The sequence below is a fragment of the Cariama cristata genome, unplaced genomic scaffold (assembly GCF_000690535.1).
Source record: "Cariama cristata isolate BGI_N322 unplaced genomic scaffold, ASM69053v1 scaffold17358, whole genome shotgun sequence".
In the NCBI taxonomy this organism is placed as follows: domain Eukaryota; kingdom Metazoa; phylum Chordata; class Aves; order Cariamiformes; family Cariamidae; genus Cariama; species Cariama cristata.
The window spans coordinates 46,155-62,409 of record NW_009633101.1 but is presented as its reverse complement, the minus strand read 5'-3'; the positions used below and the strand labels follow the sequence as shown (position 1 = coordinate 62,409).

General features: G+C 43.1%; 1 protein-coding gene across 1 annotated transcript in view; it reads left to right on the top strand.

Moving 5' to 3' along the window:
- The first annotated feature begins 399 nt into the window (after nt 1-399).
- GABRA5 (gamma-aminobutyric acid (GABA) A receptor, alpha 5) overlaps nt 400-16,255 on the top strand; it is a 55,111-nt gene continuing 39,255 nt past the window's right edge. Inside the window, exons 1-4 of the mRNA XM_009706629.1 lie at nt 400-897; nt 8,869-8,990; nt 10,854-10,921; nt 11,035-11,255. Coding sequence (XP_009704931.1) covers nt 812-897; nt 8,869-8,990; nt 10,854-10,921; nt 11,035-11,255 — 497 coding nt within the window. The 5' untranslated portion in view covers nt 400-811. The remainder of the gene's footprint in view (nt 898-8,868; nt 8,991-10,853; nt 10,922-11,034; nt 11,256-16,255) is intronic.

The following is a 16,255-nucleotide window of genomic DNA, read 5'->3' as shown; positions in this document are numbered from 1 at the left end:
TTGTATATGTGTGTGTGATTTGGGGGGGGATTTTTTTTTGTTTGGGTTGTTTTTTTGGTGTTTTTGTTGTTGTTTTTGATAGGGCAGAGAGAAAAATGTTAGCACACAATGCTGAAATTGGTGGTCAGGTCGTTGAGGCAGGTAGCCGGAAAGTTATCCGAAAAGCGGCAGTCGCTGGAGCAGCTACGTTACTGTCATTCGTCGTGCTAATGTGAGGTTTATGTGCCTTTCCAAGGAAGGTCACTTTTTACACCCCGCACCCCCCCATCCCACCCTGTTTTTTGCTAAGCCGTGCATCAGCAGCGTGAATTCCAAGAAGCTGTAGGTGTTGCTTGGCATTTCGACTGGGATTTTGGAAAGGGAAGCCGGGTATTTAATGGGAAAAAAATTGCGATGGAAGGAAAGGACGTGGAAGCTGCACACAGCCCTGGGTTTGCAGGCGTTTGGAAGTTGTTGAAATAGGTAAAGGGTTGAAATCGGCGACTATTTCTTTAGTTACTTTCATCATGGATGAATATAAGGGAAAACCGGGCCACTAAAAATTTTTTCTGTTTTGCAGTTTGCTGGCAACAGAAGGTAAAACATGTCTTTGAAGATATACAATTTTACATAAACAGCTGATGTTTACGTAAGCCTAGATAAGTTTGTGAAAAGCACAGATAGCAGAAGATGCGGTGTTAGCTGAACTCGGCCATCCTGCGGTTTGTCCATGTAATAATTTATCTTGTGTGTGTGTTGTTGCAGCATAAGAACAAAGTGAGCAGCTGCACCTTTACCAAAGCAACCACCTGCGTTCCTCTTCTCCTCTGGAATGGACAATGGGATGGTCTCTGGCTTTATCATGATCAAAAACTTCTTCCTCTTCTGCGTTTCCATGAGTTTAGCCAGCCACTTCGGGTGAGTTGCCAATTGCATTTGAATTTTTGCTGTGGGTTTTTTAAGGAAATGAAAAACCTTGGCTCTGTGTCGTGCGGCGCAGGCAAACAAAACAAGAGGGCTTTGCATTTCATCTTAACGTGCTGGTGTCAGGGGAAAGGGAGCGATTTGCTTTCCTGCTCAGATTTACTGTCTCATGTCGGTTCTTTATGCCCATAACGCTGTTGCGGGAAAGCTTGAGGGGGGCACGGGATGCTCAGACCAGGCCTACAGCCGGTGGGTGCTCTGACATGGGGGTGGCAGAGCCGGGGGCTGCAGTGCTCCCTGCCTCTGTGTCTGCAATGAGGGGGGCTTGCACCTTCCCTCTCACCTGGTGGGTGCAGGTGATGGGCAGTAGTGCAAGGCTGCAACAGCAGGCTAGCTGGTACGGGTTTTCCTAGTGTGTAAGCTAGGATTGTGACTGCTCAGAAGGATGGCTGAGTTTGAAAGTTGCTAGAATAATTAGAAATTGTGTTTCCCTCAAGCATATAGCAAGGAATCCTGTTTCCTTATTTTTGCTTTGGATGCTTTCCTGACGGTGATATCCTGAAAGCCATATTGAAGAAATACTCCTACTATAGCTCTCAGAAAAAAAAAAAAAAAAGAAACAACAAACAATAAGAAAACCCCTGTTTATAAATTTTTCCTAAAACCAGAGATCTTAACAACTTGCCAAAATTGGGCTATGCAATGGAGTCTAGAAAAAGCGTTTTGCAAGTGCTCGGGAAATGTAGGTTGATTCTTCTTTGTGGAGGAGAACAATTATTTATGATTTCACCAGGAAAAAATGAATCCTCCCAACATGCTGATTCACAAGCACACCCATCAATTCCTTGCTATAAGAAGATACAAAATGGAGATGCAAATCAGTTTCTGGTTTCAAGCAAAGTGATTTTTTTCCAGATTGGAACGAAAAGACCAAACTTTGAGTGATGACGGTCTATACTGTAAGCAAAACTTAGCCCTGTCTCCAGCGTGTGTCCTATGTAGGCAGGTGGAAGCCTCTGACCACAGTAGCTTATATGAACGGTTGTAGGACTGCACACTACAAAGGGTGCAAAGAGCTGCGCACTGATTTATTCACCCTGGAAAAGCTTGGTCCTGCTTTCACTGTGGTCTAAGGCAAAATTCTCCCTGGACTTTATGATAGAAATGAAGAGGGCATAGGTAGTATGGGACTGGTTTTAAACTTGCCTTGACATGGTTGTAATTTGACAAAGTATTACCACTCTGAGAATATCTTGAGGACTATAACCTTAAGCCCTTCCTGATTGTCCATCACCCCTGCAGAAGGCAGCAGATTGCAATAGTTGGGCATGACCAGTTTGGTGTGGCGTCTTTCAACTGTGTTACTCCTCTAACAGAAGAATAGATAGGCAAGGCTAAAAAAAAAAAAAAAAGAGTTCAACTCTCCATTTTGACTCCAAAACAAATACTGAGTCTTAAGTCCCAGGTAGGAATCGGTGTGACCTGTAACCTGGCAGATAATTGGGACAGGACAGTTAGGGGAAACTAGGACACTTGTTTTCTGCAAGTTACTCAAAAAGCTTCTGTGCACTAAAATGAGATCATCACGTATTTTCCCCCCCTCCATTTCTGATCTAGTAATTTTAGTCTGGGCCTGCAGAGATAAGCAGCTCCAATTCGCTGCACCATTCACACGCTGCCTTAGGGCTGAATTTTGACCCTGCTCAGAAGACAGAGGATGCTCCCGCGCTTCTGTTTCAGAGGCAGAAGCCGCTTCAGAGTGTAATTTGCTAAGTGCTTTGGGACTGACTCTTCAGGACAGAATGGTACAATTTACATGTAGGCTGGTATATTAACTGCAAGAATGTAATACTGATAAAACTTGCTGTTGCTACCAGGTTCTTCTTTATTAGCTTCATCCGTGTTTGGACCACACCGTTACATTGCAGTGTGTTTTGCAATGTGCTAGATAAAAGTGATTGGTCAAATGAGCACAAATTAAAAAGCAAAATACATTAGGACATTACAGATGAAAGCAAAGATTTGTCTACGATTCTCCATAGTCGTTGCATATTTATATTAAATCATAAATACAGTTTTTGCTGACATAGCCAAAGCCACCTTAGGGGATTTTGATGCACAATGCCTGGTAAAATAAACAGGAATTATGTATCTCAGTCTCCTAGGCTACTTCAGAAATCTCAGCAAAAGTCTGTGATTAATGTTTAACGTAAGTGTGGAATGACTATCGAGAGTTATCCACATCAACAGGCGGTAGAGAAGGACTGTAGGCATAGTTGGTATAAGTTATTTAAAGAAAAATCACTGAATTAAAATTCAAAGATATAGATGAAATGAGAAGAGGATGTGAAGCCCCCCGCCGTTGTTGGTGTAATGGTTTCATGAGTCTACTTCTGCAGAAACAGTCCAGCACGAGTCAAGGCTTTTTCAAGCTTGCTTGAATTCAGCCTTGAGTTGTATAATGCTCTAATGAGTTAAGGTATTTTACTGAAGCATTCCAAGATAGTTCACAATTGTCTTGAAAGTAAACATTAATAATAGAGCTGGAGAATAATTAAAAGTCAAATACAACTGTGAAGAGTGTTTTCAGATGAGACAAGAGTCTGATTCCTCATGGGCCCTCGGGGAGCCCACGTAGTGGCAGCCCTGCGAGGGTCGGTGCCGTGAGTGACTGCCTGCACCGAGACCTCTCTGGGATGAGGTGGCTCGTGGTCGGCCCCGTGCCGGCCAACCTTGCTGCATCCTGACCCTTTTTTGCAAGCCCCAGCCTGTCCGCGGGCACATCTCTGGGGACACGCTGGTGACACACAGTCCCTGTGCGTTTGCATTTTGGACATGCAATTTCAGAAATCTGTCCGAGCACCAAAACCAATGGGGATGGACGATGTTGGTGTACCCACAGTTTAGTTGCCATCTGCTACTATTTATAATAGTAGAAACATGGAAATCAGAAGATCCCGGTTAAATGTAGCCAGCACAAGACTCCTGTACACTGCAAGAATTCAGTCCATGGTGTCTGTAGTTTCACATACTTTTCCCACTAGCTCACAGCCCTTATCACTAAGGCTTTAATCCTGCTATTTAGGCTAAATATACCTCTCCCTCAGGCTGTTATTTCAAGTTAGTCTCTGCAACCCTAAGCAGTTAGTTCTGCTGGGTTATCCCTTTCCAAGTACTTGTAGACGCTAGAGAGTTCTTCCTCATATTTTTAAGACTCATTTTGTAAGAATTATCATATCCTTATGCAGTTATGCTTGCCTATTTAATTTTTTTTATCCTGTTTTCCTTTCCTTCTCTCTGTCTCCAGATAGCTTTTTGAACCCATTAGACAATTTTAATAATTGGAAAACTAAGTGGGTACCTAGAACTGCTTGGAGGAGGCAGACGGACGTCAGTCAGTCCCTCTGCCGAACAGAAAAGCTACAGCTTCAGCATCTCTCTTTTGCTTCATCTGCCAGCTGGCCAAATAGCAGGCATGTACCTGCAGGCCATCCGGCACGTGTTTGGTGCAGGATCAGCCCTGGCACCCATTGCCTCCTCGGGAAGCTGCAGGTCGGTAACCCGGGGAGCTGAGAGTATTGGGAGGTGTTTAAGGACCCTGGGAGAAATTCAGGATATTATAAAAGGACGTTAAGGTGCAGGGAGATGAGGACGATAAGACTTCGCCCTATGAAAAACAGGCTTTCCTTGCACTGCTCACAAATTGCTTGTTCTCAGAAGGTAGTAAAATACCGCTCTTGCTAAATAAAAGAATTAAATTATCCTTTAAGGAACTGCAAAGACCATTAAAGTTTCATCATTTTAGTCAGTCCTCTCCTCTGTCCTAATCCGATGTGAAAGAATTGAATCTTCATTGCACAAATTCACAAAGTATCAGCATTTTTAGATCTCAAGAATCAGTAAGGAAGGGATGGCAAGAAGCTAACTTAGAAAAGCAGATCTATTTCCTTTGCTGTCTGGCCAGCTGGCAGTATCCAAAAGAAGTGTGCAAGTGCATTCTCCACTGTCTTTTCCACAAACTGTTAATTTGTCTGAAGTTCTGGTATAATTCCAGTCCTATTAAAGGAGTTATTTGAAAGTCTACTCTTAAGAGAGAGAGAAAAAAAATACAACTTTTGATGGCAAATTACTCCTCAGTTATTTTTCCAGTATCTTTTATCTTTTTTTTTTTTTTTTTAAAGTTTTGGGAAAATCATGAAATATCTACCATACGTTTTCTTCTTATTACAACTAAACTATAAATAGCACCTGTCATGATTTTGACTAGATGGCAGAAAAAGACAGTGATGTTTAAAATGGTGAACGATTAACTCATCGGAAAAGGTAGCTGAGCATCTTTAGAGAGTTACTACATTTTACACTGATGGGCCCCTTCTGTGGCTTCTGATTTTTTCAGTCACCCTGAAATTGCAATATTAAATAAATGTGATGAGCAGTATTCCTGGTTGGTTTAGTTTATGTTCAATAATGAGCATTAAATGTAATTATCTTTGAATTTGCTCAGCATTCTCCTAAGGTTTTTTTCTAGGTTTATTTTTATCCATGACTGAAAATGTCTGCTATAAAAACAATTTTGGTTGCAGAGAGGCAATAATGTGCTTACCTACTAATATGTTGATAAGACGTAATCTGTAGCTGTGTGGAAATAATTAATTTAGAATATCACCTGTTTTTTCTCTATTCATAGAGCTATAGTATCTAATATATGCACGTAACTTTGCAAGTACAGTTTAAAGGTCTTAAGTCGCAAAACAACCTCAGCACTTATTCCAAAATATGTATTTCACCAGCAATCTCAAAAACAGAAATTAAACGTTAACTTTTCTGCGAAAGGAAAAGTAACATTTGCGTTAATGGCAAATAGTAATCCATCTACAAATGAAACTTCACATAATACTGACATTTCGCTGAAATTCAGCATCAGATGCCTTCTTTTTCGGGTGAAGCGATCTGCCAAATCTAAATTGGATTGCAGTTTTGCAGATGAAGTGCAGACTTTTTATGAGTCTTCACCCTAGTTGTTTCTCTGTTTCCTCTATTACTTAGCTTTTCTTGTGGAGGTACAAAAGTATTTCTGTATTTGAGGTGTGTGTACTATTCTTGTGAAAGGTGTACATAGCTGAGATAGAAGGAGGCAGCATCGCTCTTGTTAGATTCAGAGGAGCAGTTACGAGAACTAAGTATATTTTGTCCCATCCCCACCAAAATAGTTCAATGGAAATCTTCCCTCTGAGTTCAATTGGCTTTGAATTCAACCATAAGCACTAAAAATAACAAGCTTTTTTAAGAGCAGAGAAACTAGTGAAGCTTTGTATCCTGTGCCCCCAGCACCGTACCTTTGCAATAATCCCGGCTCCGCGTTTGACATCCCTTGTTCCCATCTCCCATTGCAACATCTACATTTTACCTCTGCCATCCTTTTCTCCCAGGATCTTTCCTAATCACCCTGCAAGTCTCCTCCATATGTCTTAATTAGCAGAGAGGAGGTGGGCTGGTTTTGCTGAGGCTGTTCCTGAGCTACACGCGTGCTGACTGGCCCAGTCAGTAAGCCAGAGGGAATAGATGACTGCTGACCTCACATTTTTACTTAATGAGGCACTAATTTAGATCGCTCTCCCCTTGTCTAGTCACTGCTTCTCATGAAACTTGTAGGAACGAAATGAAGTTTGATCTCTCTGCTTCTTTGTCAGATGCATTGGAAAATGGAAACGGCTTCCTACACTGATATAGTGAAGCAGGGAGACAGCATGATGCATATCTCTTTCTTATGAAAAAAAAAAAGAAGCTAAAATAAATGAGAAGAGTTTAAAATAGTATTCTAGGATTTTACCAAAGCGTTAGTTATGGTCGCTGCATATGAAGAACCTCTGTAACTTCTGTCTCCTGTTTGTATTTGTTAGGCTGCTGCTTGTAAATATTCACCTTTAGGTGGTGAATCCCTTTGATTACAACTGATGAAAAAGTATACAGTCTTTTGTCTTGAATGCTCCAGTGTGCAAGGGTCTCTAATGTTTCTGTAATCAGTTTGCATCTGCTGGATTAGCTGTCTTTCATTATAGTCAAACATGTCTGCGATGTTGTCTGCCTCAGTTAGTCACTAGAGGTTGTAGTCACAGCATAGAAAACAGAAGTAATTTCATCTTTTGACCATGGAAGGATGGGATGGCCTGAAAAATGGGCAAGATTTGCGGCTATGCCTCTGCCTGCAGCAAAGGGGAGCTCCTTGGTGGCCTTGGGCTCTCCAGCGTTGACCTTGAGGGTCGCAGCAGTGCCAATGGCACTTGGGCTGCGAGGAGCCTTCTCGGTCAGGCGTTTGCATGTTCCTGGGAATCGGACCCGTGTTCCCACTGCCCGGCCTTGCTCCCCTTTCCTGAGAGGCTTTGTAATCCTTTCCTTTTCCAGCAGAAATACACAAGCTGCAAAGGGAAGAGGTGCAGGAGCGGGGGTCCCCATGTCTGTGAGGGGCTACGTGGCCACCAGCTGCTTGTCCTGAGCCAAGTCTCGTGTCACTAAAACTTCCAGACTCATTACATGGGTGTCAGCGACATCCCATTTGTGCAAACCTTGTGCAGGTACAACCAGGTTGAGGTCCCCTGTCTTTCTCTGTATAAATCCTGTTCTGTTAGGTAAGCCTAACGCATGTGCTACAAGCATTCTGCAAAGCAAGCTGTTCAGAAGGATGCTTTGAGGTTCTCTATTTACTGATTTATTTCCCTGGGGACTGGTAGTAAATAAACATGGATTTTTCAAATTTTTTTATCTCTGGGTGACTGGCTCATGTTAAGTTTGGGTTGTTGGAGTGTAAGTGATTCCTGTCTGCTGACAGGGTGCATGAGACAGGGTACGGTTCCGAGTGGGGCGATGTCCCCTGTCGCAGCTGGCACTTTCAGCAGAAACTGAAACTTCAATAAGCACTGAGTGTGAGCAAACTTGCTGTCTTAAGAGATGCTCATTGCTTGCTGCAGGTGAAGCATACTTACGGATAAACTTACGTGTCTGTTCCTTAGGTAAGCAAATGCATTAGTAGGCAGAGGATTCTCCTAAGCATCTTTAAATGAAAATCAAATGGACTTAAAAATGCAAGTTACAGTTGTGCTGTGAGCAGCTTCCTACATCTGAGACATGAATATAATGATGAAATAAAAAAAAGTTCAGAATATAAACAAATCTAGCCCAAAAGATATGGAATCAGGCCCACTACACATTGCTGTTATTTGCATACTACAAGGGAGGACTAATTTATGCAAAAGAGAGAGGAGGAATGAAGACCTGTGTTTTCTGTACTGCAGTATGTTTTTTCAGATACTCCAGTGATCTGGGGTGGGATTTTTGAATGCAACGGGAGTTTGTTATCCTCAAATAAGATTAAAGTTCATCCTTTGTTCTGGCAATAAATTATGTAAACTGTGGAAATTAGAAGCTGTTTGGCACGTAAGGTTTAAAGAGTACCTTCAGGCAGACTTGAAGGAGTGTCCCCAGGCAAACCCGAGCTGCTTGAGCAGCTCCCCTGCCAGCTGATGCAGTTCCCAAAGACTGGAGAGCTAACCTGGGGAAAAACCAGTAACAGCTTTTGCTGGCCCGGTGAGCTGACCTTGCTCCCCGCAGGGGACAGAGACATGCCAGCACTGGGGAAGTGCTGGGGCTGGTGGGGCAGGGCCGTGTCGGGGACCGGGATCTCCCTGTGCATTGCAGCAAGAGGGTCAGTGGGCTCAGGTGTTCCCCAGTCCAGTGCCGCAGGGCTGTACCTCCATGTCATGGGTCCTTCCTTGGGTCCTCCTCCTCTAGGGACAACCATTTATGATTGCTTACAGCAGCGATGAGATCACCGCAGCTCCCCGTGCCGCTCAGATGGAGCAGCAGGAGAGGACAGAGGCTCGGAGGCTCCGCTACAAAGTTCCCTTGAGACTGAAGCCCCGTGAGGCCGGCACAGCTTTTGACGTGTTTCTTTTCGTTTGCATAAAATAGCTTCTCACAAACGCCAACAGCCTCGGGAAAAGAGGACGCCAATGATAACATCACTATATTCACCAGGATCTTGGATGGTCTGCTGGACGGCTATGACAACCGACTGCGCCCGGGACTGGGAGGTAGGATAACGCGTTCGCTGTGGCCAGTCCCCCACTATGTGGGACCATTGTCTACATGATGCCCTCCCGAATGGGCACCTGCTCTCAGCACAGGCCTTGACAAGGGAGTTGTGTTTCATTAGCTAAACAAAGCCCAGAAAGTAGATTTGTCTCCTGGCAAATGGGGCACGATACAAAGGTCACTGGAAGTTGTCTTCTTTCAGCCATTGATGTCATCTGAGGCTGGGTTAGGAGAGTATGTGTGATGAGTTTTTTCTGTAATTGAATACAGTTTGGATTTCTTTTCTTTCTGGTACTCCCTAAGGTGAGCGAGACGGGGTGCTCGCAGGTTGCTGCAAGGTTCCCTCACTGGTCAGCATGTATAAAATTATGCCGGTGACAGAAATCTCTGTTAAAAACAGATCCCCAAACTATCCATTTTTAGACAACCACAGAAAATCTGTATTGATATGTCATTTTGATAACCTCTACAGCAGCTATTTTAAAACCATAACATGTGAATAGTTGCTTGCCATCTTAACCTTGTTGAGCCCTCTTTCCTCTCGATCCCCCAGATTTCTCTCATCTTCTACCCATGTGTAAACCATCTGTTATGTTTCTTCCTGGCCCTTTTTTAATCTGGCTACCCCCACCCCTTCCTCTTGTGAGACCAACACATTGCTTTCATTCCTTTCTCTCCTTCTCCTCTCACTTTACACAGAGATGCTTGAAAATAGGGCTCGATGCTCCTATCTTATGTAACGAACTTCTGAAATTTCTACCCTTAAATTAAATTAGTCCTGGATTTGAAAAGAAGCCAGAAAGACTTAAAGTCTTGAGGGTAGAATTAGTTTCACCTAACTTTGGACATCTATAATATAGATGCCTGAAACTGGGCAGATCACCCAAGCCAGCAGAGGGGAATAGGTCCTTCCAAGATGCGCTTCATCTCATCCTATAGTAGGTATCGAATATGTGATGGCAATGTGTGCTCACAACCCAGAAAGCCAACCATGTCCTGGGCTGCACCCAAAGCAGTGTGACCAGCAGGTCGAGGGAGGGGATTCTGCCCCTCTGCTCCGCTCTGGTGAGACCCCCCTGCAGTACTGCCTTCAGCTCTGGGGTCCTCAGCACAGGAAGGACATGGACCTGTTGGAGCGAGTCCAGAGGAGGCCACAAAGATGATCCGAGGGCTGGAGCACCTCTGCTGTGAGGACAGGCTGAGAGAGTTGGGGTTGTTCAGCCTGGAGAGGAGAAGGCTCGGGGGAGACCTGATTCTAGCCTTTTACTACTTAAAGGGGGCCTACAGGAAAACTGGAGAGGGACTCTTTGTGAGGGGACGTAGTGATAGGATGAGGAGTAATGTCTTTAAACATTAATTCTACCCTCTTTCAGGGTAGATTTAGGTTAGATATTAGGAAGAAATTCTTCCCTGTGAGGGTGGTGAGGCAGTGGCAGAGGGTGCCCACAAAAGCTGTGGATGCCCCATCCCTGGAAGTGTTCAAGGCCAGGTTGGATGGGGCTTTGAGCAACCTGGTCTGGTGGAAGGTGTCCCTGCCCATGGCAAGGGGGTTGGAACTAGGTGGTCTTTAAGGTCCCTTCCAACCAAATCATTCTGTGATTCTATGATCCATGTTCAAAACCTGTCGATCAGAGGAATTGCACCCTTGAAGGGCCTGTTTCTTTCCACTAATTTCAAGAAAAGAGCCTGGGCTCCCAAAGGTCAACAACTGCATTTGATCAGGGATGAAATTCCTTCTCAAACATCTTAATTTCAAGCTTTTGGGTATTTTTGAGTGATTCAGAAATTAACAGAGAAATGCATCACAAGCACGTATTTGCATCTTAAATCAATTGCTAATGCAGACCCTGTATTTATTACAGAGAGAATAACTCAGGTGAAAACAGACATCTATGTTACCAGCTTTGGTCCTGTGTCAGACACAGAAATGGTAAGTTCAAGCACGTGGCTGCCAACTCCATTGTATTTACTTTGCTAAAGTCATTTTTGGAACCATCACTTCTATTCAGATTCTGCAATACCTCCACTGTTTCTTTGTGCCAGGAATACACCATTGATGTATTTTTCCGACAAAGCTGGAAAGACGAAAGGCTGCGATTCAAAGGACCTATGCAACGCCTCCCTCTTAACAACCTGCTCGCCAGCAAGATTTGGACCCCGGACACCTTTTTCCACAATGGCAAGAAGTCTATTGCTCACAACATGACAACCCCAAACAAACTTCTGCGCCTGGAGGATGACGGCACTCTGCTGTATACCATGAGGTAATAACCAAGATTGTTTTCTTCCGATGCTGATTCCCAACTAGCTCTGCAAATACTTGCGGGGAGCGTCACTTCCCCCACTCCTAGTAGAGCCAGGCAACCAATCTTTCACACATATTTATGTGAATATCAAGAAAAATGGAAAACATAGTCGCTGCCTACAAGTATCAATTAATTTGTAGCTTCTGAATACTGCTAGTACTTAAATATTTCCTTTGATTAAATGGAAGGCATGTTCTCAACAGATTGGATGATTCAGTCCAGCTTTTTTATGAAGATCTGTTCTCTCTTACTGTTTGTATTTGCAGCTGCAGTGCTGATTGCAGGAGAACTGTCTCCAAGGCCAGAAACCGAGATCTTATTCTGGGGCAGTACATCTTGAACCCTTGGAGCTTTTATTATTATTTTTTTCGATTTCACTAATAGTGCTAAAAGGCAAATCATCATAGGGATAAATGAAATAAGCTACCAGCACTGTGAAACTGCTTTAGCAAGTACTTTCCTGAAAACAAAGCTGGCACATTATATTGACAGAGAAGTAAATTGGTGTCTCGGATCTTCAGGGTCATGCTCCTCATCTGATTAAAGGATACTGTCAAGCTTCATCATTGCATAACCTAGATATAAGACACAATATCAGTGATGTAAGAGGACGGTCTGAAATTCTTCTCAGGCCAAATCCCACATCACTGTACAGCAATTTGCTCATTAAAGGTAATTAGCCTGTAGTAATTAAGACTGCCATCTATCTTCAACAGGATTTTCTCCAAGAGTGTAGTCATATGGACAACACTTGAAAAAGAGATGAAAGGAAAAACCTACCGAGCAACAAAGTGTTATTCTGAGCTTTTCACATATGAGCCCAGAGTGGTACCAGAGACCCAGCAAGGTGCTGGGGAGCCTGAAGTTAGGTGCTGAGATGCCCAGGTTTTCAGCAGACAGCCCCCAGCGAAGGGAGGGGGGAAGCTGATCTCCCAGCGGTACCTCAACCCACTGCAGGGCCGGTACTGTGGGGCAGAGCCGACAGCCACCCGGTGCCACGCATTGGGAGGGCGAGCCCTGAGCTTGCTCCTGGGGCCCAGTGGTTGAGACTTGTTGGAGCTCAAAGGGATTACGCTTATGTATGCAGGCACCTGGAGCTTCCCAGGTTTCATTTCAGGTGTTTTCAACCTGTTTTATTTATTTATTTAATTTGGCCCTAGCCTTAAATCCCTTCTTCTGAAAGGAAAAGAGATTTACGAGAAGCAAGCTATCCTTACGTAAGTCCTTACCATTTTAGATCATCACAGTTGTAACTGCGCTAGCGCTAAAAAGACTTAGGCATGATAGAGGTCATGTTTAAAAGAAGAAAAAAAGCCCCCGTTTTCTCTTCTACTATGTGTATTGCTGTTCTTGCTAGCCCCAAGTTAGTGATCTCTGCAGTAATAATCTGAAGCAATCTGAGGATACACATACATGGTTAAATGAATAAAAGTCAGAATAACTATCAGAGAAACTTATTTTCACAAAAATATTTGTAACGCCAGCCTTAAAACCAGTCTCACTGCTGCTGGAACTACACTAGCACCACTCCAGAAACTGCTGCAGCGGCAATTCCTGATTATCTGTGTAAATTACTTGTGTAAGTAACATCCAGATCAGTCTCTTAGTCAGCCTGGAGCAAAACGTTACGTCGTGTGGCGGATTTGCAGCTGACATGCTATTTCTGGGCAAGTACTGGATTTTGCAGTGTTAAAGAAATGCAACGAAGCACCGATTCATGAGGCAGTGAGCTCAGCGGAGTGAGACCTAGGTGAGCTCGCCGCTGAATCTGAGTTATTCTGTGAAGGTGCCTCTCCTGTGAGCATGGCAGAGTATTGTCACATGAGGTGCCACAGGCTATAGGTATATTGAGGAAAAGACAGTGCCCTGCTCAGCGTGTTCAACTGTGGAAAAATTTGGGTTTGACACAGACTTTCTCATCATCCCACTCAGTCCCTTTTCCCCTGTTTTTTGCAGGGGGAAAGCTTTTGGGATTGATATTTTTGTAGGCTACAGGAAGACACAGAATGCTTTTGTAACCTAAAAAAACATGCAACATAACTTTTTTTTTTTTGGTAGAGTATTGTGTGTGGGTGTGCATGTGTGTGGAAATAAATTCCCACTAACCATGGTGTATGTGATAAGAAATGGAGCGCAAAGCTTTTTAAATAGCTTGCCTTCCACTATTGCAAGTAATAACTTTAAAAATAAGAATGTCTATGCTATTCTGTTTAAACACAAGTCAGGAGACTGCTTTTGTAACGTGGAGCTGTGCTACTTTAGGGATAGCAATATTTTGTGATGGGCATTTCAGCAGTGTGAGCAATGCTGTGCTGCGAGGTGGCTTGAGGATCCCATCCCAACCTGTGCAGTGGTGGCTGCGACATGCAGCCAGCCCCTTCAGCTGCCTTTGCCTGTCCTGAAGAAGGTAACAGCTCAGCAGCACTACCTAGGATGGCTTTCCATGAGAAGATAGGCAGCACTGGGCCTTTTAAGGGAAGAGCTGCTTGTCTTGGCGGTGATGGACTCGTTGAAGGTACTGGGTCTTAGCCGGGACTTGAGCCCCATCTCCTGTAGCTCCCATCAGACTTACTCGGTTCTCAGGATCTAGGGATGTGGAGACAACCCTCTGTTAGCTCTGCATTCCCTCGTTTCCAAGGATGAATTGCAAGCTTCCCAGACTGTACGTAGGAGTAATCTGTGCGGGGAGGATTGGACCCTCTGTCATTGACAGAGATGCCTGAATTGCTTTTGCAACCTCGCATCTGGCTGCCTGAATGAAGAGGAGGAAAGCAGCCGAGTGAATGCTGACCTTCCATCTTATTTGATATCCAAATATACCCAGTATGATCAGCTGAGAAAACTTCCAGCTTTAGCACTTGTCAGTACATACGTTTTCATGATACATATGTTTACTTATGAAAAGAAATGTATTCTTTGCATTTTGCATTTGATGATATGTTGTCTAGGTCAGAAGTTGATAGGATATATGTTGCTAGGGAAATCTGATAAATGGTCTTCTATATACGTGTAGTATTAAAACCTTTCTGCAGGAATATAGGAACACAACATGCATAGGCAGCAGCGTTCTCTGCAGGGAACGACTTAATAATTCTGGTTGTCATTGATTTGGTGGGCCCTATTTGTTTTATTTCGCTTACGTGATTTGCAAATGATACACTGATGAATTGAATGTTGCAAATTCTGTTTCTGCCCCTAGAGGGGAGTATTGTCCATAGCTCCGCTTTTAAATGATTATTTTTTTAATTATTATTTTTAGTAAGAGCACTGTGGTAAAAAGCACTAGCAAATATGCTTTGTATTTCACTAACCTGTATAGAAAACACCTTTGTGAATGGAGGTAAAAATTGATTCTTTCCCTTTAAAAACTTAAAAGATATTTAGTTTATCTTATCTGAGAAATAAATGTTGTAAAAAGCATGAAATTTCTTTATTCCATGAAACTATTCTGAAAAATGAGGACAGTGATTTAAGCAACCTTTTCCAGCTAAGAAGAGAAGCAACATGTCTCAGTGAGCTGCATTTTTTCACTCAGTAGGAACTGGCTGTAAAGACAGAAGCTTTGATAAACTTTGCTGTAGAGCGCCAGAAAAAAAGCTGCAAAGAAGCCAGAAATTGTGTGAAGTAAAGCATGCTCACTAAGAGCTAAACTTCTGGACCATAAATTAACTTTTCTTCAGCAGCTCATAGGCTTTTTTTTATGATTTTCTATCAGCTTGTAGATACTGAAAAATCTTTGTGTGTCATCACAAGGGCTAGGCTCCTTAGAGCCCCATTCTTACTGTCATTTTGAAAGGACCCCAAACCCCTTTTGCTTCCACCAGGCATCTGATACAGTTTGGATTTTTAATATGACATGGTCATATATCTGAAGAGTGTACAGATTTTTCCCGTGTTATTATGGTGACTGAAGGTTGCCAGAGATCCTGAGAGTGTTTATGGTTAAATCTGTCGCATTAATCTGCAAATGCATAATTTATCAGCTGGAGAATGCAGACATTTGTCAGTATGATGTTAAGAAACTCTAAAATTTTTAGTTCAGCCCGCCTGGAAGATATTTAAAATTCAGCAATGTGTAGGATGGCTATCCACTTGATGGCAGCATAACCATGCTGCTTGCTGTTCTGTAGCAAATACACAGGCCTATCTAGGCTGGAAATTCTGCTGCTTACGTTAGCACTCGGCGTTAAAATTGTATGTGCAAGTGTACACATGTCCTGGATGCATATTAGCACAAAGTCTGCTCTTCTATGAAGCACTTGACTAGCAATATAACCATTTTATGCCGTGGAGCTGTTGATTATAAAACCAGCTGACTGGAAGATACAGTGCTGCTTTCAAGACTTCGATTGGGAAAGCTAGGTTTTGTTTGCTTGTTTTTGTTTTTGTTTTGTTTTTTTTTTTTTTTAAGGGAAAATAATTCTGTGAAAAATGTGTGGTTTCTCAAGCGCTGACTTTGCCCGAAGGCAGCCTTTCCCAGATGCAGGTTTGCTTGCGTGCCCCTAAGCAAGGAGTGACCAGCAAATCTACGCTTTAAAATGAACCCTTAGATTTCAGTCAGCCAGCCATCTACATGGGAACATTTCTGTTCAATCTGAATATGTTGTTCTTATTTCAGAGGGAAGATTTCACTTATGCATCCATTTATATTTACAGAAAGACATCTGTCAATGCTTTTGGGCATTGTATAAATATTACAAAACTAATTAGGAGCTATCAAGCCATACAAATATGCGTTTCCTTTCCCCGTGTTAGACTTGCTGCCTTTTCTTTCGTATTCAAGCTTCAAATTGCCTAGAGCTGGAAGAAAAAAAAAATAATTTCTTCACATTGGGCTGAATCTTGCAGAGTGATGAAAAACTGCCGTGGTGGCAAAGACTCTCAGCTGCTTTTCATCATTTCAGATTTTGACAGAGCGAGAGAAAATAGGGATATATGAAGTGAAGGGCCCTTCCCTG